The sequence below is a fragment of the Brachionichthys hirsutus genome, chromosome 2, assembly GCF_040956055.1.
Source record: "Brachionichthys hirsutus isolate HB-005 chromosome 2, CSIRO-AGI_Bhir_v1, whole genome shotgun sequence".
NCBI classification, from domain to species: domain Eukaryota; kingdom Metazoa; phylum Chordata; class Actinopteri; order Lophiiformes; family Brachionichthyidae; genus Brachionichthys; species Brachionichthys hirsutus.
In genome coordinates, this window is record NC_090898.1 from 9,720,478 (window position 1) to 9,748,027 (window position 27,550).

A 27,550-nucleotide genomic window follows, 5' to 3' on the forward strand; every position below is an offset into this window, starting at 1 on the left:
AACCTTCAGGAATTAACCCGATTATTTCCTCAAACTACTTTTTAATACCAAGAAAAGTAGTTTATTAAAAAACACACACACACCAAAGTATCCTAGTCTTAATCAGGCATTTTGAGTACATATAGTACGCCCATCCTGATTTCTGAACATGTAGATCAGTGATTGAGATTATTAAGAGAACAAGAAAAAAAACTGTAGGTACATTAAAATCCTACACTCTGCTATAATTGTGTAAATGAAAATAACTCACAGCTTGACATTGAATTACACCATTTGTTCATCCTGATTTCATGCTGTTTGCATGTTATGTGCTCATTAAGTTTAGCGTCTTAGCATGATAGCATTCTCTAAACTGAAACTTAATGCAGAGATTAGTTATTGCTGATACGAATTTCATTTTGCAAGCACTGGGAAAAGAAAAAAAAAGTTTCATCTTGAAAATCAAGAGGAAGAATAGAAATGCACATAAAACATTTCACCACAAGCTGTGTTTGTTGAGACATAGCAACACAACCCCCATTATGATGGGCTCATCGTCAAAGAACCACGAAACCTTGAGCTGCCAGTGGAGAAAAAGGTCATCAGAGGATCCTTTCTTTCCGTCATCCATTTTCCATCCGATAGTCGATGGAATATTTCTGTCTGTAACGCCACTAAGCTTTGCTGATACATTTATGTTCGGTCTTAAAAGCCTATTAAAAAAATTACATCGGAAACGTTGATCCAGGGTCTTAAAGGAATGCTCTATGTGGTTTAGATCAGTGCTTGTTGCTTTAGCATCAGGCTCACTGTCAGTGGCTGTTTTCGGGTCATTTCCTCATTTTTATCTCACCCACAGGTCAGGTGTGATTCTATCATAAGAAAACAAAACAAAGTGGATTCTCTAAACATCTGCAGGAAGAGTGGGATCTGTGTCTTTCCTTAAAGGAAATGGGCAGGAATTGGTCATCTGGCAGAAGTTATGACATTTTGACCTTTGTTAAATTAAGAAGCTTAAATTAAATTAAGTCCCTTCACACACACACACACACACATACACAAGCAAAATGTATTTCTTTTGCAGGTCTGTATTGTTGACATGGTAACACATCCCTCTGATCTTTGTGGGGGTCCTCCACACACACACACACACACACACACGTGCATTCTCAGTCTGCTGACTAAGTCCGTCTGTTCCCTTATTCTGTTTCAACCATAAAAGCCAGGGATTAGCGGGGATTGTGCCGTAGCGTCTCCATGGAGATTTACCAGACCTTTCTAACCGAGCTAGCTATATGCTTAAAATATATGCCGTGTAGAAGCTCGAGGAAAAGACGGCAAGGAGGTAGAGAAAGTTTTCCATCTTCGACTTTCCCAACATTCCCAAACTTTCTGTCATTCCAATAAAGCAGGATGGATGGAAAATCTCTCTCTGAAGGAAGTGAGCATAGTTCCCAAGCTCAGATCCAAAACATGTGTTTGTTGCTCAATATCGACATCTTTCACAACAACGAAAAGGCCTGCAGTCAACCAAAACATATCCGTGACATAGATCAAGCATTGGTCTGACAACTGCAGTCAGTTTAGATTAACACTAATGTGTGTGTGTGTGTGTGTGTGTGTGTGTGTGTGTGTGTGTGTGTGTGTGAGGACAGACAGGCACAGACAGAACAGAAAAGAACGATGAATAACGGAGTACAGAAAATATTTTCTCAAGCAACAGGGAAAGTCACCAGAGATTAACTGACAATTACCGCCTCATTCACTTTGCCAAGTCTGTCTGGCCAAACCTATTGTAGTGATGAATGAAGAAGGTTAATAATGAAACCGCGTGACCGAGCAAATACACACGAATAAAAAAAGGGCACACGAGGCCATTGTTCCCTCTCAAACAGGAGGTGTCAGGGGGGGTTTCAAGGGCTGCAAATCCCCTCACAGTCCCATATGTTTATTCTCTGTTCAATCTTTTAATGTGCTGTGTATCCGAGTCCATACTTGTGTGTGAATCAGTAGCACGTGTGAGCGAGGGTGTGTGTGTGATAAACAGATTCATGTGCTTGCTGGTTGTCAGCGGCGTCCTGCTGTTACAGCGGGAGCTGGTTGCATCATCACCGAGAACAGCAGGCAGGCTCACGGACAACATAATGAAAGTTTAGCAACTAGGTGTAAATTAAATGTAATCATCCTGTCGTTAAAGTGGCGCTTTGTGAAACCAAAGCGTAACTGGAAAAGCCTCTGGAGGCAGGGCGACAGCCTCATCTGCATAATGGCTGGCGTAACCATGGTGAAAGGCTGCCTGTTTGTGACAGCGTCCTCCGTGGGTGTTCGCTCTATTGTTTTGACCACATATGCTGAAACAAAGAAAGAGCACGCTCCTCCGTTCAGTCAAGTTCCTTCCACAATGACAGAGAGAGTAATCGATTACACGCCGCACTGAGCAGACAGCGGCAATCGAGTGCTGCACGACATTAGAGAAGGGCAGGGAGTGGATCAGGATAACGCACACACCCCATCACCTTAATACTCCCATCAACAATCCACGCAACACTAAAAAGGCACACAGGCAGAGGGAAGATCTTAGTGGAGAAATGCATTGGGGGGGATTCTTTTTTAGTCCATACATTTTTGCTAATTTTTGTTATTTATTCATCTTATCATGTAGTTACAAAGAACTTCTGAGCACTTCCCAATGTGTTCTGTCAAAGCTTGGCATTCTGTTTGGTGTAAAAAAGAAAAAGTAAAAAAAAAAAAACGCAACAACTGTTGAAACTTGCATAACTTAAAATAAACACCAAGTTGGATCTGAGATGTTTGTCAGATCTTCATTGTTGTAATAATAGACTAGTACTCTGAGGCGTATAAAAGCATGGAAAAGTCTATTAAAAATGTGAGAGAGCCAAGTCAATGTGTGTGTGTCACACTCCAAAGGGCAACGATTGCAGTTTTCTCTCCCTTTCTCTCCCTGTATTTCGCAAGAGACCCTCTGGTCACAGCCACTACGCTGAAGTCTAGTGTGTATGCATGTGTGTGTGTGTGTGTGTTGTTTTTGGGAGGGGTCTGTAACTAGAGCGCAGGATGAATCATAATGTAAAGACCTGGCTCGCAGCACGTGGGAAGCCCTGGGTATGAAAGAGAGAGTGGGAGAGCAAATCCATCACCTGTAGCGTAAATCAAATCCAGATGTGGGAAGGGGAGTTGTCAGGCTGCATTAGCGTGTGTGTGTGTGTGTGTGGGTGTGTGCGTGTTAGAGAGAGGTTCTAACTTTCTGCCAGTAGATGGGGTCATAGCATAGACCTAAGAGAAAGCCCCACTGGAGATCACGTTTCGAGGCAATGACATGGTCTAAGAGTTGCGCTGATTGAGTGGCCACCCATCGACATGGCCAAACAGCCATGAGCTAAAGGTCACATTAGCCTCTAGTGTTAATGTAACAACAATAATGTCGCTTCTGGCACGACGCAGAAGTAATGAGTGATTACACCAACGGTTATTCCAGGTATGACTGAGACTAAAAACAGGTTGCTTCTCCATTCAGATGTTCCTCTTTCTGTTTCAGTTCCTGTGCTGGAGTGAGAACAACAACAACAATCTCACTTCTGCTTTTCTAGAAAGCAGATGGCCAAAAAAAAAACACTAAACCAAACACTGAAACCAGCAGACAATGAAAAGCTTCAGGGTCCTCTTGCATGTCTGTCCTGCTTCAAATACAAATTCATAATTCAAACATTTAGTGCAGTGAACCAGCATGTCTCGCTGCGTAACCATAGAGACCGTGCATTTACTAAAGGGAGGGATGGAGGGAGCTCCTACATCCACAAACAAAACCGTCTGTGCTCAACGGGGCAGAAAACAAGAAGCAAGCTCATCCATTCGTCGACATGCATTGATTGAACGACAACAACAGAGATCAATGGCAACTATTAAGCCCAGACGAGGCTCAGCTAGATACCGAATTAAGATGTTTTTCTTTCAGTAGGATATTACAAGGCAGTCCAAATTTCTCTCCTAAGCTCTTTTTTGTACTTAGTAATACCACAAAGACCAATAAAGTGATTAAAAGAGATCCTGTGATTGCAAGAGCTGCCATGTCTTTCGCTTGAATTAAAAAAATAAAAGGATAAAAGGATGATAAAACTATCACGGGACTTTTAAGGGCAATGACGCAATGTGGAAACTGAAATGTGAAGGCTTGTGGTCTCCAAGCGTTGTCTTGTTTACAAGGAGATTATTTGTGACAGTGCTATGCTAAAACGTAATCTCGCCTCTCTCCCAGTGCCTCGAACCGGCATGAGGCAGCATCGTTATGCCGCCGAGTTGCGTGTCTCGTCTAGCATGTCTGTTCGGCTTGCAAGAAGATTCTCAGAAAGTGATTTAGTGAATTTAGCTTACAAGAGCTGCCATTTCTTTCGCTTGACTTAAAAAAATAAAAAATAAAATCCAAGCATGTAACAGAATCAGAGTTTGGTTGCTGCGGTCAGGATTCATGAGACAAACTGGTCTGTATCCTAAAGTCCTACATCAGAAAGAGACCAGCAAGAAGCCCCCCAACTTGCTATGTTTATCGGTTCAGTACGTTAATACTGACGTGCCAAAAAGTTCAAAGCCTCAGGACTGGGCTTCATGTCAGCGTGACTTCTGACCCCAAAGGTCAAATATAGAGTTCGAAACTTGTAAAAATGTAAAACCTCAATCGGATCATACCCCATAAACACACCCAGGGAATGCCCTTGTCGTGTCACTCGTCCTGTTGTTTCATGGCATGAATTACATGCGTGAGTGAGAGTGTTAGGTGGGTGGGTGGGATGGTGCGGGCGGGGGGGGCTACCTTGTTCCAGATGTAAATTGTACTCAACAGACAAAACACGGCCCCTATAAAGGACAGGAAATGGTTTACTGACATAAGAGGTCTTGTACGTGTGTGTGTGTGGTTGGGGGGGGTCAGGCAGGTCACGCTGCAGTCACACTGTATACATGTGAATGTGACTCATGCATAACTCAAGTGAGTCACAACGAGACGTCGGGTGAGTCAAGTCACGCTCACCCATAGATGTTTACGGTCAGCCTCTGACTCTGCTTCCTCACAGTTTGAACAGAACAAACGGACAAGGACGACGTCACAGACATGTCTAGTGAATGTGGGGAAATCTTATTATTAAAGGTTGGGGGGGGGGGGGGGGGGGGGTGATACGAAGGGCACTGTGACCTCATTATAACATCGGCTATGCCGCTGTGTATGATGGATGAGCTCATAAATTATGACATGAGGGAAAATAATCCAGTATGGAGTTTACTTCATGCTTTTTAGGTGGAGGTGGCAATGAAAGAGGGAACAGCAGCACCAGTCTGCCCCCTAGTGGATAAAACATTTACATATGGTCATAGGTTTGATGAAGTGACAGCACCTCCTCACCTTTCTGCCAGGAGTTTGCATGTTCTCCCCGTGTCTGCGTGGGATCCCTCCGGCTTCCTCCCACCACCAAAAACATGCAGATTAGGATAATTGGTTACACTAAAATTCCCGTAGGTGTGAGTGTGTGTGTGAATGATTGTCTGTCTATGTGTGGCCCCTGCGATGAACTGGCGGCTTGTCCAGGGTGTACCCCGCCTCTCGCCCGTTGACTGCTGGGATTGGCTCCAGCTTGGCCCGCGACCCGATGACGGAATAAGCGGTTGGATAATGAATGAATGAAGATCCCCACGACCCGGTAACGGACAAAGCGGTTAAGAAGAAGGTTTGATTAAGCGATAAGTCAGAAATAAGATATTGAATCAGTTGCACAAAATTATTATATCTAATTATTGATCTGTGTCATTATTATAGGTTATATGTGAATTTTTGTGACACAGTTTTCAGAAATGTTGTGACAAAGTAACAACAAACAAAGCTGTGGAACTCTCAAACAACACCTGACTTGAACACTTAATAGGTAAAGAGGATAGCTGTTCACTAGTGGCACCATGATATGTATGAAACGTGAGGGACCAGACAAAGGGTAGCTCACAGGTAAGCTTCACCACTATAAATGAGAGACGAACATATAAAGGATTTGATATCATCAGCTCTGTAACACTATTGTCAGTATTACTATTATTATCATATATTTATCTGAACCTTTTTGAAACAGGGTTGTGCAATAATCACCTAAATATGTAAAATAATATATTTCATCTGAAGCAAAATAAGACAAAAAAATGGTTGTGTTCTCCTTCTGTTATTGCACACATCACTCATTTCTTTCTCAATGTTTTCCTTTATCATAGAAACAAATGATGCACAGTACAAAGACGCATGGCCACTAATGAGACCAGATTAACAAGAGCACTGCAGGGACCATAACTGTGATGCAACTTATTTCCAAATAACGACTGCGGGGGCATTTTTTGTGGTTGTCAGGATGTATTTTTTTATTTTTTTTTGTCTGGTGGGACGAGCTCTAAAGGTTAATGCACAAAGACACACAGAACTAGATAATGTGTTTTTGTTCAGTGCACTTCGAGTGGGTGCCGTTGTGTCATAACAATCTCACAATTCCTTTATTAATAATAACAATGCAACTGTCATTGTGGGCTGGTCCTGAGGTCACAAGGTGACGTGTTGTCTTCCTCAGAGAGGGCAGCAGAGTCAGGCCTCTAAGTAACAATTTGGAAAATAACTGCGGCCGCTTGAATATTGTCTCATGACCCGCCTGTCTGATTCAGCTGTCACACAAAAAAAATATTCACAATGGCACCACACATGCTCTGTTTTTGTTGTTGTGCTATTGACACCAATGCAACCCAGACAGACAAACACCACAATTAACATGTCAGGCGTTATTCATTTCTCGCTGATGATAAACAAGGGTTAGAATAGTGTTTGGCTGAAAGCCCGTCAGTCCTGCTGCCACAACCAGCTGCATAGACAGGTGAACACATTTTATGTGAGAAATAAAGTCTTAAAAGTTCCAATTATAGGAGAGAGAGCAAAGTTTCTAACACATAGACCACCTGGTTAATAAAACCACTACACAACCAGAAACCAGGCTGGGAAATTGAGCTGAAATAGTTAATTGGTTTCCGATGTGATGTCAACATTTAACCCTTTGATCCAATAAGGCTATTATAAAACAAACCTCATTCTGATCTTGACAGAGCCAACATAGGCTGGACAGAATAGATGCCGCTCTTCTAAAGACATGCGTTGTAGCTCTCCTTGGGGAGCCAATGTGCCCAGTTTCCACTTGGAAACCTTTTTGCAAAATTGGCAGACTTGTAGTTTAATTTGACAGGGTGATTTGGGGGGGCTACAGTTGCCAGTGCCAATGCAGACACTGTGAAGGGGGCGGGCTTGAATTGTGATGCATTGCAGAGGAGCTGATAAAGGCTGTGGTTTGCTGGTAAATGACTAACTACAGGCCTGGCTGCAGCTGCAGGCCTGTAATAGTTGGCAGGTGGCAAAATTCACCTCACAAGCAATGTTTAGATCATTAATGAGACGAAAGTGTAGACATTTAGTCAAAAAATAACCATCGTGCCACTCAAGTTAATGATGTAGTAATAAACTCACCCATTCCCCAGATCATCAATATCGTCATCTTCATCCTCATCCTCATCCTCATTTGGGCTCTTCCTGCTGAGGCTGCTGCTATTAAGGTAATCTCCTTTCAGGAGGGAAGGCTCTGAGTGATCCAGCGATTCGATGAGTTGGATGCGGGAGGTGTGATTGATCCGGGGGGACACGTCGGAATGCGTGTTACCTGTGGACGGAGCTTCACCTGCCTGAAGACGTGGGCTGGCTTGACCCTGGTGCCATGACAATGGAGAGGATCGATTTGACAGGCTGGAAATTGAGAATGCAGCAGCTTCGTCGCTGTCATAGCACACGGTCCCCTCCATGCAGCTATGGAATGACCAATGGAAAAAGGAGAGCATGTTTTAGAGTTCAATGAGAAATATTCATGGAAATGTGCTATCTTTAATGGTTAAAATGACGTGTGAACATCTACACGTCATTTCCTCTGTTTTTCTCAGATCCTTGGATCTCTTTCCACCATATAATTATCTTTCCTCCTCTCCCTAACCAGACTCCACATCCCTCAGAGGGGCATGAGTATAAAAAGCTGTATAGTGATTTTATAAGGGCTTAGGGATTAGTTCCAGGTGTCTGTATATATAGTGCACACATGCACCAGCAGTATGTGTGCATACATGATTTGTTCCCCCCACTGTGAACTAGCCTGTTCCTCTGTGTTCAAAATTGCATGGCATAGTCCATATTTTTGATCACCACTGAAACCACAATCTCATGCATTCGCTGTGCTGAAGCAGCGTAGCACATCTCTGCTTGATGCTGACAGTGGGAGTGATGGGGATTAGCACATTAAAGTTACCGGCTCTCACAGCGCTTGACAGTATGTGCCTTTGCCTGCCTATCTGAAATGAATCTTGCCTGCAGAATAAAGCTTCATCTCCACAAACCCTATCATTGGTGACATTTCACAGTGAATACGTTACCACTGAGAGAAAACATTCTGGAAAGGAGCTGGATGAGCGACAGGATGCTGCCCGTTTTGTTTCACGGTCTGTCTGCATAAAATATGTGCAGACAAAACATTTTTGTTTTCTCACAATCCACTTGTTTAATTCAACAAACCTCAAATTCTCAACACCAATGGAAATATGACATCTTGCTTACACAAGAGTCATCCACACTCAGGCTGTAGACCTGTGTGTGTATGTGTGTGTGTGTGTGTGTGTGTGTGTGTGTGTGTGCTTGAGTGCGTGCATGCGTGTGGCGTACCTATGGTTGAGCTGCACCCCTCTGAGGCTGGTCATGGTTTCCTCCAGGTTCTGTCGAAGGTCCAGGACATTTTGAACCGTCCTCTTCCTCTGGGACTCTGGGTCTGCAGGAGGTCCATGCCCACATGCATGCAGAAACACACAAAGGAATATTGTAAGAAATCAAAATGTCTTATTGCCGCTTAAAGGCGACATATTATGAAACAATCACTGTTCCCATGTTTCTATAACCATATTTTGGTGGCTTCGGGTCATTATGAACCCAAAAACTGCTGAATTAAACCATCCAGTCAATCCTGCGTGGTGCTGTAATATAGTATTGAAATATGTCTGACAGCATTCTTTTAGTTTGTGATGTCATAATGGGGGGGGGGGTCACAAGATGTGCGTGCATGTGCCCATGCTCTATCTGTGGCTCGTGCATGAGTTGAAGAAGATGAAGAAGAAGAAGAAGGGAGTGGTTAAAGTTGCTCTTCCAGATGGTACTGTAGCAAGATATGTTTAATATCATGGCAGGAAGATGAGCAGAAAACACCTGAAAATCCAAACAGATCTCACGCTCCTTTCTCCATCTGCTTCAGAAGTCAATCTGAGGGAATTCAACAGGTACATAGTTATACAGGTACTTATAGAATACTCTGCTGCTAGTTCATTCCACATAGAAAGAAATATATCACGTGTTCTCACACAGAAGACGAGGACCTCAACCCTTACACTCGCTCCTGCTCTCTGATGTGTTTTTATGTGTGATGGGGAGATGGCGATGAAAGAGTGAAATATGGGGCAGCCTGTTAACCCCTGAGGTCAACTTCAACAGACCCCTGTAAATGAGCAGCTGATTTCTAAATGACATGGCAGCATTTTCACAACAGAGTAACACAGATAGAATAAGGAGATTAAAAAACGTATTATATATATACCGGTAGTTATTAATGAAGTCTTTCGTAGATGACGTCCTCCTTGTCAAAGTATCTTTTAGCCAATATTTTGTGAATCATGGATTTTCATGAATCTCTTGATTCATCCATGAGGTTCATATTTGTGGTTTTGAGTAAAATGTCTCTCCCTCCCTGCAAAGATAAATTCTGAAAATAGTTTCTTTTCCTCTTTCCTAATTGATATTAGTTAGCAAATGTTAGCATGCAATAATGCTAAATCTCAATTATTCTGATAAACATTATACCTGATACAAATCCGTTTGTATTGCATGCTGGAAAGTCTGTAAACACCCTGACGTGTCACCTATTCAAAATAAATGCAAATCTGATCACAAACTATCCCCATTAAACACATACATTTAACCCTCTCATAGCCACTGCTGCTGTTAGTCTGTCCATCTGGCAACTAAGTGAGGAGGGGGATGGGGAGATGTCCTTCTAAAGGGTGTGAGGATGGTACATCATTTGCTGCTAGGGTGTCAATCTCCAAATCAGTTACACACTAAACACTGTGCTCACTTCTACCGTATACGCACACACACACAGACACACACTCACACGGTGTGTGTGTCTGTGAAAGAGAGAGCAAGAGTGGCAGAAGGTTGAATCGCAATAATTTCATCTCCCCAATGAGCTGCCTGTCTCCAGGGGTGCCTAATCAATTGACTATGTGGCGTTTCTCCAAGGAAAATCAATCCTGCTTCATATCTGGTTTAAGTTTTCTATTCAGCGTGCTCCTGATTTGCTTCAACCCAATATGCATATATAGTATGTGCGCACAAATATTTCATAGCAACAACAAATGCAAAGCAGAAATACATTGTTCTGCTGGAGGTAGCAACAAGAAAAGAAAAACAGTAAGAGTCTGGAATTATTTTTCAGTTTTTGTGATTTTTTATACAAAGGTTTGGTGGGAACAAAGAATTCCATGGATTTGCAGACTGAAAAAGTCTGAGACGTACTCAGGCACGCTTACCCACATACAGGCTTTAATTAGATGATTTAATTACCCTAAATGTAAGCTTTGTTTAACATCGGTGTCAAATTGATTCGATACGGTCTGCATGACCGTGTACGAGAGCATGTCTGAAAAGACTTCCAGTCCTGCCTCTGCCCTGGTCCTGGTGGTCCCAGCTGGCATGGGAAGTGGGAGGGGGGCGGGGTAATGGTGGTGGGGGATTTAGAGATGCAAATATCCTTGTCAGCTCTGTCAGATCCCCAGGGGTGCAGATGAATTACACTGATCTATTAGTATAAACTGAGTGTGTGTGTGTGTGTGTGTGTGTGTGTGTGTGTGTGTTTGAGTAGAAGTGCTCGTGTGAATGTATATGGTGGGAGGATGCGCCCCACCTGCATCCTCTCGATACACTTGTGAAAAGACACTCCCGCTCTGAAGAGGCTATGAAAGCAGCGGAGGAACTTTTCCTAATTGCCCACATAGACTCTCAAAATGAGAGTCAGCAAGTTGGAGTGAGAGTGTTATTGTAAGTGCATGGATGCAGGATAACGTCTGCATCCTAATGCGAGTCTCACACAACAGAGACAAACCAACAAAGTAGCAAAAGAAATGCGAGCTTGGAAGAGTCAGTGGTGAAAAACAGAAAGCATTTTATTTTGGTTCTGGCATATCCTGCCAACGACACCACAGAAACAGAGTATAGCATAAACGAACAATAGCAAGAAAGACTTTATTGTATATGTGGTCTCGTCAAAAGCCCATTAAACAGAATTAGCAGCATCCTTTCAGGGTTTGTTTTTGAATTTTTATTTTTTTTAAACTAAGCTCATGCACATGGTGCTCAAGGCTGATGCTTACACACATAAAAAAAAAGTAAAAATGCTTTAATTTATTTAGAATTGTCTCGTGTGAAATCTACAGCATTTTCCAAATGTTTGTGAAGAACTCTAAAGGTCCATCGAATTTCAATGCTTCACAATCAAACAGGAAGTTGTTTCAAGTCTGGATAAAAATCTCATAAAGAAGACATCTGAATGCCAGTGTGCCGTCACCATGATAGCATCGCCTGCCGGTAGCAGGAAGTAAGAACGGTCACAAATCCAATTGTGACATAATCCACCGTACTCTTTCTATAAAAAAAATTCAGAGCAGTGTCAATGCCAGAGCCGGAAAATTCATCAATGGCCATGGAGGTACACCAGTCGTTTCAACGCTGCATACAGCCTTCATTGCTTCTGGTGATTTGATGGCTTTGGTTGACAGGAAACATGTCAAATATAGTTCCAGCCTCGTCTTTTTAAAGTTGAGGACCAGAACAAGAATGATGTGGATGGATGAAAGCTACGGGAGTGAAAAACGAAAAAGGGAAATCTGTTGTCCATTTAGTTTCCTCTCTTGGGTCTTGACTCTCTTCTCCTAGAAAAAAAAAAACACACTCACTAAAGAAACACTAATGGCTCTGTGCTTGCATGATAAATCCTCTACTTTGTGTGTGTGTGTGTGTGTGTGTGTATGTGCTTATGCATCCTGCTTTGACCATGTAGTGTCTGTATGGTGACTATAAATGTGCATTTATTAATCTACCCACACATGAGTGCGCTTTTACCAGCGACCGTTTCAGTGCCGCAGAATATGAATGAAGGTTTGACTAATGGCTCTTTGTTCTATTCTTTCCTTCCTTCCCTCCGGACTTCATTTGTCCCTGTCTGGGCCACGTGTGTGTGCACACACGTTAGTGTCGTAGCACTACTCGTCAGGCTCCAGTTCAATTATCGTATGCGTAGGCTTGAGCATCACGACTTTCTTTGAAAGTCCTAAGAGAAAGATGACGGAAATGTTCTTTCCAAACATCCCCTAAACACTATTAATTATCCAATTACAAACCTATTCTACAATGTTAAGTGGCTAAGACGTCCAGCTTACTGGCTTTGGCTGTATGACATGTATGCTGTACCTTTATTGATATCACCAGTTTTTCATAATAAAAGGGCATAACAACACTTTAACAAGAAGAGTAATGAGAGCAGTGTGATCAGAAATATTAAGAAAACATTAATGACCTTATATATTTCTGAAAATGCCTTTCGTTGACTAAAACAAGTTGAAAATACTGATGATCCTAAGAGAAGGCCATTTGACAAAGGACTAAAACAAAATCAAAAAAGGTGACAAAACTAACACTACTAACTAACCACTATGACTAACCGTCCTACAGCAAAGACGGTCATTACCGCATTCCTGACAAGTGACATCCGAGTATGACAGGATGCTAGTAAAACATCTGCAGCTTTTATTATTCTTTACACTTACATGTCATGGTCTTTTCTTTTTTAGAAGGTTTTTATGTAAGGATTAGGTAGATGCATTCATGAGGAGTTTATGAACCTGCTAAGTTAGTAAATGGTTAATTGTTTTCTCTGAAATGACAACTCACAGTTTGGATTGATCCACTCAGATTAGCGTCACGGACTTCTGCTGACCTCAGACAGTTTGCAAAACAGGAAGCATTACAACACGCAGCCATTCCTGCACATCTGGACAGGGCCAGCGAAACACACGCTAATGCACCCAAATGCACATCAACACACATGCACACAAACACAAACACAAACACACATGCACCAATGTTCCGCTTCACCAGGATGTTGCAACAGGATATTTCAGCAGTTGAAGATCGTGACTGATATCAGGCATGAATTGGCAAAGAGCCTATCAGATTAAATATTCGATCTCTGCAGATGCTGCAGCAATCTTTCCACAGCTGAATGAATGGCGTGCCAGCGTTCATGTCTGAGAAGCCACATATTGACAGTTGGGGGTGTGGAGCGGCTGACTGTGATCGAAATCCACTGAGAAAAAGTAGGTTATATGAAAGAGAATGAGATGATCAGCACATTGAAACATCAATGCCACATGTTGAAAGACAGATGGAAACAATTTGGAGAATCTAGTTTTGAGTCTTAATTTTTTTTAAACCTCCCTATCTGATCCTCAGTCCAGATCTCAGGCTCACCCAGACACAAATATGCACAGAAAAACACTCAATATCTCCTGAACCAAAGCCTTATCTGCTTTTAGGTTGCACTGACATCTGCTGAGAAGGGAAGGCAAGGAAGCCTTAGGTGGCATGAGAGATATTACTCTATTAAAATTCATTGAAATCTCACCTGTGGACCTCTAGATTACACTTCTAATCACAAAGAGGGATTGATTGTGTGTAGGCCTGCGTTCACCTGTGGTATGCACTAGAGTTGATGTGTGTGGAGTGCTTTAAAAGTAAAATGATAAAGCGAAGCACAGTTTAAATCACACAAAAACATGCTCTGTATTAGGCTGTAAAAAAAAAAAAAAAATCACCATGAGGAAAATATTAATCCCGAGTTGAATGTGTGTGTGTGTGTGTGTGTGTATTTGAAGAAATATCAAACAATTACAGTTTACAAAAAATATTTCAGTATCTTTCAGCTTGGTTCTAAACCAGAAGTCGTAAGTCATGCACGTGCACAGACACTCACAAACAGCCTAAATAAGCACAGAGACAAACCAAAGCTGACACGTAATGTGTGGCAATGTTTGTGTCAATTTTTGTTCAAGAGACTTGTTTCCTGGGGAACTGCATTTTTTACGATGTGCTTAAACGCAACTGCAGCACATGTCAGACAGACTGCCTGCCTTTGTGTGACGTGCCTGCAACTGTTAACAAACTGATGCTTGAGATGCTAGAAATGTCAGAAAGTCAGCAAATATTTCTGTTAACATTTTACAAGAGGCAGCATTTCCTCCTTTAATTGCTCAAATTCATTTCATTTCATTTCATTTCATTTTAGTTAACAACCCAGTCAAGATGTAATTTATTGTCATTTAAGACTTGACCTCCTCGATTCTAATAAAATAGGAGTAATAAATAATAATACTAATAAATGCTTGACTTGTCTCCAAGTGCTCTCCTTCTATTGCATGCCTAATTTCCGACACTAGAACGGTTTAAATATAACGTGTTTGTCTGCAGAACATCAGTAGCTTAATAAGAACTGACACCAACATCTGTGGCTGCAGGTTTCCACTCACCTTCTTATTCAGTCCCGGTTTGTTTATGCATTGCAGCTACACAGAAATCTTCCAGCTGAGACCTGACTTTATAGACCTGCAGCTATATGAGTCAATATGAATCATAATTAGATGATAAAAAGCAAAACCAAACAGATATAACCATTACCGGTAAATGTGAGACGGCCCATGCCACAGACTTGTGATCAAGCCTGATATTAATAGCTCAGCAACAAAGTGGATATTCATCCTACACCAGTGATGTTATAGTAGTGCTGTCACCAGTGTAAGCCAACCACAATAAACAGTGGTATAAGACCCATTCATCTGTATGTGCTTGTGAATAATTACTTCCAGAGCATGCAATTTATCTGAGATGCACAAATAGAATAGAAATGCATGAATACTAAATATTGTATTTCTCATTATAAGGCAGCTGGCAAAACTCTCCTGCTGTTTTCTCCCTCTTTACAAACATGAAAGCAGTAGAAAGTATTCTGTATTACAGTAAACATTCCTATCACTCAGATAGATGCTCTTCAGTTTATAAACAAGATCTATTTTTAAAAAGAAACTGTGCACCAGGTTTCAAAAAAAGAGACAGAAACAGACAGAGCGGAAATTAATTCATGTATTTAGGGGGGAAAGCTGGTTAAAATGAGTTAGTTTTAGTTTTAGTCATCTTATCTATAGGATTATCTATGTGCGTTGCATCTTAGCAAAGCACATGCATGGAGGTTTTAACTAGCACACACACAATCCAATAACATTAACTCTTTCAGTGCCAATAACATCTAAAGACTTTTTTATAACCCAAAACATTCACTGCCAACCCTGACATTGAAATCTGCCTCTCTTCAACAGCCAATAACTCCAGAAGGGAAAATGGTAGGAACACACTTTCCTTTTCTGATGAAAGAAGATACTTTGATCTTTTTTTTTGCTTAGTCATAGAAAAGAATATTCTGTTGGGATTGGAACATCGGGCAACATTGCTGAGAAAACTGGAGCACTCAGCATGTAGCTGAGCTGAAAATGGCTGCCACTGAAAGAGTTAATAATCACTTCAGTCTTTCAAAGTAAAAAAAAGAAGAAGAAAAAAGACACGCTTCTTTTGCGTGTCTGGTTGCTGAAGAGACAGAAACACAGAGCAAACTAATACAATTTAGCAGAAGGATGGCAGGAAGCAGCCGTCACTAATGCTTTAAATCCTTGGAGACTGATCACAAAGCATGGTAAACAAGGAAACACAGCAATGGAGTGGGAGGGGAGCACAATCATACATGTACCTATATTTGCAAAATCCTCTTTGAATTCTCCTGGTGACAAAATCCCTGTCACAGCAAAAAAAAAAAAAAAGATGTCCTCCATCCTATTGCCAGAAATATCCTCTCTGCTTTCTTCCTGCTGACAAAAGGCTGCTACCCATCAACTCAAATCAGAGTTGAACGAGAGGAAGAGGACGACGGGGAGATGGAGAATCAGAGGGATGCTTCATTCAACATGTTTTTCAAGAGTTTGGTTTTGTCAGCACCTCGGTGGAAGGAAGATGACTCCCCTAAAGCCCTCAGTCATCACGGACCGGGCGGTCTGACTACACACGCCTTATGCTAGAGACTCAGCAGTGTGATCACAATGTAAAGACTTAAAAAAAAAAACCTGTCATGGCCACAGGGATGAAGACAGGAGAATACAGACAGGAGAGGATGTAAGTGACTGAATTCGGTATATGCTGAATGTGAGCTTTGTAGTGTCAAAGCTGTGCTGCTCTGTTACTTCCTGTTAAGTTGTGTTTGCACCCATGTGACAATATTCATTTTTGTCAATTCCTCTGTAGGGTGTGTTCTGTTTTTTCCACCGACAGCTGTCAAGGATGCAAAAGGAACCATCACGCAACAAACTATGCTGTCACACACCTTGCATGTTATGAGCATTCACGTGTCATTGCGTTGCATTTAGCTGTCCTCTGCTAAGCCTTTGCTGCCACATGTAAAGGACACAGTCCTGCAGCGTCTCTGAGCAGCTCAGGCAACGCCAAACGCCACGCGACATCTCCAATCTTCAACCTAATTCTGTTTTCTTGACTCACTCGTTCATAAAGTAAGTTCCAAACACTAAAATCGCCATTCCAAGCAGATTTAAGCGGTAAATCAGTCTAGTCTTGATTGCTTGCCTTTTGCAGAGGGATAGATTGGCGATTAGTGGAATGGAGGCGGAATCTTCTCATTATCTTTATACAAAGCCTAATCTGGATGTTTGCTGGTGTCTTCACACCAGATCCAACTCAAATCAAGCCTACCCCCCTGCTGGGAAAGGCCGCCGCTTTGGGGCGTTTAGCCTCTCACACAACTCATTATGGGCCAGCGTTAACAGGATGGGAGGATCTGTATGCACTGTACTGTATGACACATGATGATGATGATGAATATATTTATTAGATAGAATGTTAGAGTACAAGTACAGTCAAACATCCTGTCTAAGAGAAGCATTTCAAAAAAGCCCTTGCGGTCTTGTTGTTTCCGTTGAAAGTCCTTCGTACGTAATTCATCGACATGTAACAATACCAATAAAAATAAATTACTCCACACTGTTGCTGTGCATAAGAGCCGTGTGAAATGAACGTACGACTGTATATGGTGAGGGAAGGAGTGATAAGAAAAGATCCATTGAACATCCATAATCTATCTCCCCATGACGGAGCGCGTGGAGCAGAAACCAATTAGCTGTGCGTCCCACCGGAAACGGAGCAGCAGATACGATAAAAGATGAGCCCACAGCTGCAAGCTGCGGGTTACAATTAACCTCTGTCTCACACACACACACACACACGCGCGTATACATACTTGGTGTGATTGGTATGATAAACCTCAGGCAGGTTGTGGTAACTAGAACCCAGAACGACACTCACACACGTGGAATGCTGGTCAGAAACTAGCTCCATCTTCATTTGCCATTATTTTACTCTCTCATAAATCTCAATTACTACCTTCATCCCTTCCTATTCTCTCTTCCACCTTTCCATCTCCCTCCTCCTCGCCACCTGGCTGCATTGCTTATAGTGTGGCCAGCAACATAACAAGGGCCGACACAAAGAACAAGGTCAGACAGATGCGCGTCACACACACACACACACAAACACAGCACACGTGCGAGGCAAGGTCACACAAGCTGTGACTTCCTGCAGGGCTGCATCAGACAAGCCAGTGAAGAGATGAAGAAGAAATGAAGAAAGCAAAGCAGTGTGATAGACCAGTCCAGTGATAACGATCCGTCTTAGGGAGAAAGGAAACAGACAATGTGCGTGAATATGATTGGATGATGGATGATAGGTGTAGATTTAGAGTAACAATCATCATTGCCTCCCACCTATTTAGCTAATACTTCCGGCGTCTGTGTCCTGGTATGTATGCACACTGCTACCTGTCTCCTCCCACACGTTGCCCCCGGTAACAGGGGGAAGAGACGAGTATGGGGGTAGGTGGCGGATGGATGGTGACCATCTGCCAGTGGCCCTGGGGATGAATGAAGCCAGAGGGGAGAAGGGAAGGAGGAGGCTGGGGGGGTGAGCGAGTGGTGCAAGGCTGTGGCTCAGTGTGACCAGCGTTTGACTCGATGTGCACATGTTTTATTTACCAACTGAAGGCACACACACACACACACACACACACAACCTGCTAGCCCATACTCACACGGCTTTTATTAACGAATGGCTGGTTCCAGTGTAAGCCAGGGCGGGCTGGTGCTACACCACACACACAGATATAGTTTGAATTCTATGTATGCTATAACTCGGTTGTAGGTTACAAGGTGTGAGATAACTGAGAAATAAGCTGAGAGAAGCAGGATGGGGGTGTCAGAGATATTCGTACACAGCTCACTGTGGCAGTGGGTCAGATGAGACGAGGACAAAACACCGAGCGAGCTAATGAATGAACAGCAAAACAACGGCAGGGTTACAAGAACTGCTTGCTTCAGCTGATTCCTCGGAGCTCATAATGCATGCATCCAGATAGAAGCACGCAAGATATGATATGTCCACAGACGTAAACGGACCATATTTGACCACCATAGCGATGTAAACAGGGAACTTTATCAGCGACAGAGCGCCTCTGCGCCCCATTGTATGGTACAAACATGCTGACATTATGCTCTGCTGCAACAGAGACTGAATCATTTAAAATTCACGGTTGATGCTGGAGCTACAGCCAGAGCTGGAGGGAAATGTTTGGGTGTGGAAAGGAGAGGAGAGGAGAGGAGGACGTATTTATTACCCACTGAGTCAATAAGTAACCGTTAACGTGTCGACATGAGACAAGCTTGTCGTCTGTGATTTAGGTGTCATGCTTGTGAAACAGGGATTAGACGGCACACTCACCGAGTATTTGGCTGAAGAGAAGCTGCTCCAGGTCTCCCAGAACCGTCACCACTAACTCTGGGTCCACCTTCAGAAAGCCCTGATTATCTTCCCCTTCTACATCCTTCCTCTCTTTCTTCTCCTCCACTGACAAAGAAGATGATCTCCCTTTCTCCGCTGGTTTCTTGCTATTAGTCCCAGTCGTCCCGGTTACAATAGAGTTAGCCTTAGTAGGGTGGTCCACGGGGTCCGCGTCTGCTCTCTGGCTAGTCTCGGGACTCTTGCTGATGGGTTTTACCTCAGCATAAGGCCCCCGTGGTTTACCAGGGCCAGGAATTCGACTTGGCTTGCTCAGGTTAGAAGTCACAGATTGCGAGCAGAAAGGCTTGGGCTTCCCCTGAAAGAGAGACTGCTCCGACTTTGAAAGGACCCGGGACAGTGGCGGTTTCCCACCCTCAGCCTGGCTGGTTTTAGTCTGGCCTGACTTGTTGGCCCCAGTACTGTTTCGGCTCATATCGTCATTCCAGCGAGGCGACTGGTAAAGGTGTAGCTTCTTCTCCGCATCAGTGAGGACATACAAGTTGCTGAGAGATCGCTGCTTGCGTAGACCAGACGCATTGGGGATTGGGATTGGGATGGATCCAGTTGTGGGTCGGTAGACCTTGAGCTCTGGCCCAGTGGGACGAGGAGGCCCCTGAGGCAGAGCGGAGGGCTTGGCCGGGGGAGTCCTGGAAGCCATGGCCTGGACTGAAGACTCCTGGCCGGAGACGGCGGCCCTGAGGTCCAGCTCTCTGCGATTAGCTGTCATGCTAATGTTAGCAACACCAGCCTCCAACATCCCTCCTGCAGAGAGCCAAGCAACAGCATCAGTGACACGCACGGAAATACGCGCAAGCAGAAAGACGAAAATGGAAGGCAAAAATGGGAGAAGGAAAGGTCTAAAAATGCCAAAGCTTTGTCTGGTTTCTGCCTCTGTCTCTCCAGTAGATCCAGAATGAGCCAGACGCCCCACTGTGGGAGATTGTGGATTTGTCCCTCTGCTGAAAATAAGTGCATCCGTTGAGTGGCAGTAGGGGTTTCCCTCACTTGCTACTGGTGATCCATAGAACAGATCTAAGTCGGATGTATCTCCGGCTCCCTGTGGCACGATGGCGTGGTTCGCTCTGCTGAGCCGCTTTCTCTGTCTCCTCTCTCAGCTCCTCTCTCCCTCTGCACTCCCTCCTGCTTGCCGGGCAAGCAGCAGCCGACTGACAGGAGAAACAGTCGCAGAGGCAGCAGCAGCAACGCCCCCCTCCTCTTTCTCTCCTCTCCTCCCCTCTGACTCTCTCTTACTCACTGGTTTGCTCACTCTACCCTCTCTGGCTCGCTCTCTTTCTTCCTCTCTATCCTTTCATCCCTCCTTGTTGTCGCTCACTCCCTCTCCTCCCACCAGCTGATTCACCAATCCCCCCCACACTGTGTGTGTGTGTGTGTCAGTGGAGAAAGAAAAAGAAAGAGAAAGACAAAAAGAGAACAGAAACAAAGAAATTATGTGTAGATCCTAGTTATAAAATATTGGAGCTAGGATTAAGAGCCCCAGAGCACACAACTGCTCATCCAATCAGTGGTAATCATATTAGCTGCTCCATTCATCCATTCTCATTTTCTTATGCGTCCCAATCAGAGAGGCCCGCCCATGATTCAAGAGATTCAAATCATCTGCTGTGACTGATGCTATTAGCAAACAGGATACACATTCGCCATCTCTGCTACACAAAGAAACAGCTCAGCCACCAATTATGTTTCAATTATTAGCCAACAGATCTATAAAGATCATCCACATCCCCCCCCCCCCACCCACCCACCTGCTTCGAATTACCTCTCCGCTCACGTCTATTGTTCTTTTCTCATTCCCCCTTTTCCTTTCTTTGCAACCTCCAGACCAGCAGTCTGCCACCCATCCTCTCTTTCAGGTAATACGGAGACGCAGGCCGTGAAGTCTGTCGGGCTCGTCTGTCCCTCAGATCAACCATTGTGATTCCTCAGTGGATTAACAAGCACACATGATGATGAGTGAGTGTGGAAACGAGTGCCTGTATTTTTAGTCTCTCCTCCCCTGCACTTGTGTGTGTGTGTGTGTGTGTGTGTGTGTGCGTGTGCGTGTGCATGCGCACGCATGGATCTATCTCCTCCAGAGTGTCACATTGATGAGACCGGCTCAGAGAAGCCAAAGCTCCGGTCCAGGGACTCGGTTAACTCCGGCACGTTAAACTACATCATTACATTTCTGTCGATCAACACAAGCCACAGGAGCAACTCAGTCTCTCCTTCAGCATCATCCTTTATTCTGTCGTAGCAATCTGTCATCATCTCCCTGTTTGACCGGTATCCTTTACTTCAACGACTAAACAGAATCCGTAATTCTTCCTCACACTCAGAGCTGCATGGATTAGAGAGAGACATTAACAGAGGCAGAGCGCTATGTCATCATTTTTGCTCTGTATTTCCATTACAGCTACTAATAAGGAGGAGGCTTAAAACCAGCTTTGAGTCCATCACTGTTTATTAGCAATCAATATTACAGTTAAACGTCTTTTTGTGCATTACTGCGTTTTGTCTTCAAGTTTAACCGGTGCGGTATTTATCCTCTGGGTATATTACCGTTAGTGCACTTCACTTTCTCGTGCATGCATGCAGCAATGCCTCGAGCTGTGTTATCAGGATTCTGTTGGGAGCAGTGTTCAAACAGGGAGTCGCTCGGCATTAAGCCAGTTTTCCCCGTCACATTTGCATAAATTGGTTAAAACTAAACCAGCTTAAAAACAAACAAGGTCCTGTTTGCTCACAGTCCATGCTCAATATATATTTATTTTTTTACATAGGGCCAATTTTCTAGAGGCTATTAAGGCCTATTGGGGCGAGAGCTGTCTGGTGGCAGTTATGGGAGCTCTGAGTTGGGCTGGTAGCAAACCAGCAGGGGGGTGAGAGAAGTAATTTAAGGCTGATAGGTGCTGTATGTCAGCTCTTATACCTCCCTGATGAAGGCTTAAGCTTAGTCAAACGAGGGTGACCACGCACAAGGCAGGTCTGTGTGGTGCACAAATGCATGCGGGGCAAAGACGAGCGCCAGTGCTCTTAAAAGCACGCATGCACACAGGTAAAGTGTGTGTTGGCTGAACACAGCCACTTGTTTGTTCCAATACTCGTCTCTCTGGCTCCACAGTCTAATCACTTTAATATATGGCTGATGCAAACGTATATATCTGTCACCCTCTCTCTTTCGTCTGTGTCAACAAGTTTCACAGGTTTCGCTGCTATGAGGGGGGGGGGGGGGCATTTCCACACACACACACACACACCTAAAGATAGGCAAAGGTAAGTGAAGGAGAGAGAGAGACAGTTTGACAGAAATTCAGGGATGAATAGCTAGACTGAAATAGAAGTAGAGACAGACAGACGGTAAGAGAGAAGCAGTGTTTCTCTGTACTTTGCCTGAGTATATTTGCCCTCACGCCCCTTCAGCGTTACAGACAGTTTCACCACTGTATTCCTAGGGGGCATGTGTCGTGTGAAGTAGCATGTAGGACAACACTGTTTGGTGCATTATATGCATGCTTATGAGATTGAACTGGGAAAAGTACTGAGAGGGGACTGGAAAACATTATTGTTTGGGATGGAACCAAATTAGTACTGCTGTGCTAAAACTAAAGCTAAACTAAAGATAAATGGATCCTAGTCAAATAAGCAGATGGTACGCGTTCTCACTTTCACCCACATTCTCTTAGCTCATCTTGTTCTGTATCAAAATAGAAGAGAATAGTCCTCGAAAAGATGAGATGAGCAGAAACGGGGTAGAGGAGATGAAAGTGGCAAAGAGTTCGTGTGAACGACAATAAACGGAGAAAGAGTGAATCAGAAGAGCAAAGAGCCACCTCCAAGAAAGAAAGCCCACCGGATTCTACCAGGGAAGAGGGAGAAATAACCATTAGAAAAATTACAACACAGACAACAAAGGAATGAGGAAAGTGAGAGGAAGACGATGGGGGGGGGGGGGGGGGGGGTAAGGAAGGACCTCTGCATGTGTGTCAGAGCATCAGAGGAAGCCTGCAAGAAAGAGAGGGGATATCCTGCAACGCAGCCTCGACAATCCGTCTATGTTCACCAATGTCCGCTGACAGGCCGATGCAGACGGTCCCACAGGACACACGAATGAATGGCTGACCATGACACACCAATGCACTCAAATGTGCACTGGTGCTGCACCAGTATAATAACACGGACACACACAAAATGAATAAGATGGCAAGCCTCGTAGAGTGTGTCACTTCCTCGTTTGAGTCACCAATGTGAGTCTTTTTACAGTGACAACTCTGTGGCGGTCTCTCGGTGCTGACGAGCATTTCAGCCGCTTAAAGGCTATCGGTGATGACAGTATGAGGGTATCGCTTTTAATAACGCCACAATCTGGAGACACAAAGGTTAAGCTACCAAAAAGCATCATTGTCTCCAGGGCTGAGTGTCACACACTCATTGTGAATCACGTACAGCTGAGAGCTGAAAAAGCATCGACGTCCGTCCGGGGGGAGCCTCAAGCATGTGAAGGGAATTCATTTTTGTGTTTTTAAAACGTATCGCTCCGTGTAGACGCTCGCTCGCGCTCACCTCACTGTTGACATTCTCAGCACACTTCCCAGGGGTATCCCACAATGCTGTGCGACAGAGGCTGGTTGCCTAGTTACAGCGTGGTGCACATACTGCTGTGTGTGATTGTGCTTCAAGAACTGTACTGGATGAATATAAATTTAAACTGTGACGATGTGTTATTGAGGACATGCATGAAATCGTCTAGACGATAGATTGACGTCCCTGTGTCTCACTTCCCGTGTGTTTGTGCGGTCCTACAGAGACACAGGGAGGTTACACACACATGAATGGCTTCACAACTCGACTCCCCCGGTTGGGAGTCACCCCAGATGTCAAACAGGATGAGTGTGTGCGTGTTCATTCACCTTTCTCCATTCTCTACCACTTTATCTTCAGCTCTCCCGAATGAAGAAAGTGTTGTGTGCTTCATAAATTGTAAGGGTGCAAAAAAAAGGGGGGGGTTGGGGGGGCACAAGAGGAGGAGGCAAGCTCTGCCTCTGCTCTGCCACTCAATGAGAGAATGTTCATGGCCTCTTCTTCATCACCGCACTATACTTCCTGTTTCAAACATATATAATCTGCCGTCCCATCAGTCTTCCTGGCGCTGGGCCACAAAGCTCTTTACAGGTCAAAGGTAAGGTCAGCTACGGCAGGACACGACTTGAACTCTAAATGGTGATTAATGCTTTACTCTTGAGCCAAGACGTAATCTGGCTCAGGCATATGTCTGATCATCTTCCCAAATCTACTAAACCACTCATGGTTGTCCAAAGCCAACTCGGGATAAGTCTCTCTGATGAGATTGGCCAAAGAGGATTGCGTGCTGTCTAGTAGCATGCATAGCCAGAGCTGTCGGAATGCCATTCACTCGACTGCCCAGAGACAATAAAGGAATATTAAACTGAGGAAAAGACAGGAGGCGGAGCTTGAAGTGGAGATGAAGATGCTGAGGTTCTCCTTGGGAGTGGCCAGGTTGGATAGGATTAGAAATGAGACAATAAGAGGGACAGTGAAGGCTGGACACTTTGGAGACCACACTTTGATGGTTTGGACATGTCCAGAGGAGAGACAGGGACTATATCGGTAAAAGGACGCTGAGGATGGAACTGCCAGGGAACAGGGCTAGAGGTCGACCCAGGAGAAGATACATGGACGTAGTGAGGGAGGACATGAGAGTGACTGGTGTTGGGGAGGACGATGCAAAGGACAGGGTGAAGTGGAGAAAGTTGGCTTGATGTGGCGACCCCCCCACAGGACAAGCCCAAAGTACAGTAGTAGAAGTAAACAGAAAACTATTAAACTGAGTCCATTTTAACATTATTTACTTAAGAATTCAAAATGTATTTATCTACGTTCTATTGTCAACTAATAGATTACTAGTTTTTCGTCTCCCTCAGTAGGCAGCCGTGATCGTATAGTGGTGAGTACTCTGCGTTGTGGCCGCAGCAACCCCGGTTCGAGTCCGGGTCACGGCAGGGTGTAATTCCCTTCCTCGGCCTGCTGGTACGCTTTTTTTGGTGCAGCGTAGTGGGTAGCTCTGTTGCCTCACAGCAAGAAGGTCAAATCCGATTTAAGGCCTTTCTGTCAGGGGTTTGTACGTTCTCTGGCATCTTGTCCAGGGTGTACCCCGCCTCTCACCCGTAGACTGCTGGGATAGGCTCCAGTCGATCGCGCGAAGCAGATTTTGGCGTAAGCGGTTAAGAAAATGAACGAATACGTGACTTTTTAAAGTCTACTCTATTTGCTTACTCGCTGTTAATCACATACGCCATGAAATGAGGTGAGTGTTATTTTAGACTAGTCCTGCTTTCACAGCAATTTCCGCTGGCTTTGCACTCATCTGTGTGATCAGTGGCCTTTCAATGCCTGCCTATGAAGTTCGCAGTCCTATTTAAAGGCCTCCTGATGTACTTATAATGCGTTCTAACTGGCAGCAGGGCAAGCAATTGGACAGAGAACATGGCCGCTGCAAATAAATAATACATGAACTCAGCTCCATATTATACTGTCAGTAATTCTTAGATCGATTACATCAGATTTTATAGCGAACCTAAATAAATAAGAAGCCAGAAGTGCATCTGGCTCTGATTACAAGCGCAGGAAACACAAAGGGAAAAGTACGGGCATGTTTTATTTGGTAGGCTACTGGTCGAATTGTAAAGTGTTATACAGAGCGGTGTTTGTGTTGCTTTGCTGACTGCAGCCATAAATGTTAATAACTCCTATAAACAGCTTTAAGTAAAACCCAAACAACGTACCCTGGGAAGGAGGATTTCATACTGTACCGAGTCTACCGACGTCTAGCTTAGCTTCGTATACCCGGGCAAGTGGCAACTGAGTGGTCGGAATATTCAACTCAGGGAAATGGGGCCATAATGCTATCAAGTAGTGCACACATTGTCTCATGGTCTCTGAATTAGAGTTTTAACCTCGAGAAAAACATGAAATCTCTGGTGGGTCTGTACAGTATGTGTGTGTGTGTGTGGGGGGGGGGGGCTTTGAGAGTCCATGGGGAGTACAGGGCCACACTCTTCCTGAGAGATGAAAACCGATATGCAGTCCACATTGCATTTATCTTTCATAAACCATCTGCATGCTGTCACACACGCATACATCAGCACGCATGCAACCACGCACAAACTCGAGGGCACGATCAAATGCACCTCTCCGGAGAGCGACGAGGTCAGGGGGTCTGAGGTGTAATGTGTAATTGGGGAAACCACCTGGTGCTCCACTCCCATTAAGGGTTCAGGTCTTCATCAAGATCTAGATGTAAGAGCTGATTACATTTACTACTGCTGCAAAGTGGACACAAAGATATGGAAAGCCATCGATTTGTTGAAACCTGCTTTTTTTTAAATTGCTAGATAACTATCACCAAGTCATGATTCTTGTATTGTGATTCTACCTCGGCCCCAGGTTGGAAATGTTAAACCCTGTCATCATGGCAGAGCGAACACATTTTCTTTCTGTTGTCTTTCATTTAAATCCACTCACACACTGGGTCTCCTCCTCTCACTCGAGTCTTTGCCTTCAAACTCTGCCTTCCTGCCAGTTTTCCCTTCCCTTCCTCTGCTCCCTAAAATTACAGTTATTATATTGTCAGTCCACCCTCCATGTAAATGCAGCTTCACAGGAGTCGAAGACACATTAGTCCTGTTTTTAACGCTTTCTAGGGACTAATTAAAAGGCCACAATCACAGTCCCAAGACAAGCAGCACCCTTAAAAGACAGACTATTTGACCATGAGATTCCCCCCCCCTCCTGCACCCCCCTTTCTACAAACAGCTGGTTGAAACTCCCTAAAAAGGCCCTTCTAAAGGTTTCATTTGCAGACAGCTCTATTTGGGCTCTCAGCTTAAGACGACAGAACACCTAATAGCTAAAGTAAATGTTTGTGATGCAATAATATATGAGATGTCTGAAATTGCTCTTTATCTACATCTCTTCAGAAGGTTCACTACTGGCTGTAGTGAAAAAAAAAGTTATTTCAGCATTGTGTATCTCAAACATGTCACAGCTTTTATTATCTGCATCATTATTAGATTCTCTGCGTCTCCTCATCCTTCCTTCCGTTTGTAGCTGAGTGGCTGACACTGAAGGTCAAAACAGGTTTAACACGCCCCCTCGGCTGATTCAATAAAAGTGCATAAAAAGCCAAAACCAAGTTAATGGATGACATATGGAATTATATTGTAGGAAGTAGTCGTTTTAATTCCACGGTAAAAGGATTGTTTTAATTGGATTATTTAACATTTCATGTGACAGTAATGTACGATGTCAGTTGTTAGTCTGAAAATAATTAAACGACCAGTTCAGTAAATAAACTAAAGTATATTCTTTAACCATATTAATGTCTCAGACTGTGTACCA

At 43.9% G+C, this 27,550-nt stretch overlaps 1 protein-coding gene and 1 non-coding gene across 2 annotated transcripts in view; one reads left to right on the forward strand and one right to left on the reverse strand.

The window, feature by feature from the left end:
- The window catches only part of LOC137909506 (neuron navigator 1-like), a 67,614-nt gene that overhangs the window by 33,941 nt on the left and 6,123 nt on the right, over window positions 1–27,550 (reverse strand). The window contains exons 4-6 of the mRNA XM_068753974.1: window positions 19,076–19,897; window positions 8,759–8,861; window positions 7,526–7,858 (exon numbers count right to left, since the gene is read on the reverse strand). Coding sequence (XP_068610075.1) covers window positions 7,526–7,858; window positions 8,759–8,861; window positions 19,076–19,897 — 1,258 coding nt within the window. The remainder of the gene's footprint in view (window positions 1–7,525; window positions 7,859–8,758; window positions 8,862–19,075; window positions 19,898–27,550) is intronic.
- trnah-gug (transfer RNA histidin (anticodon GUG)) lies at window positions 25,081–25,152 on the forward strand. The gene has a single exon. It is a non-coding gene; the product is annotated as a tRNA-His (tRNA).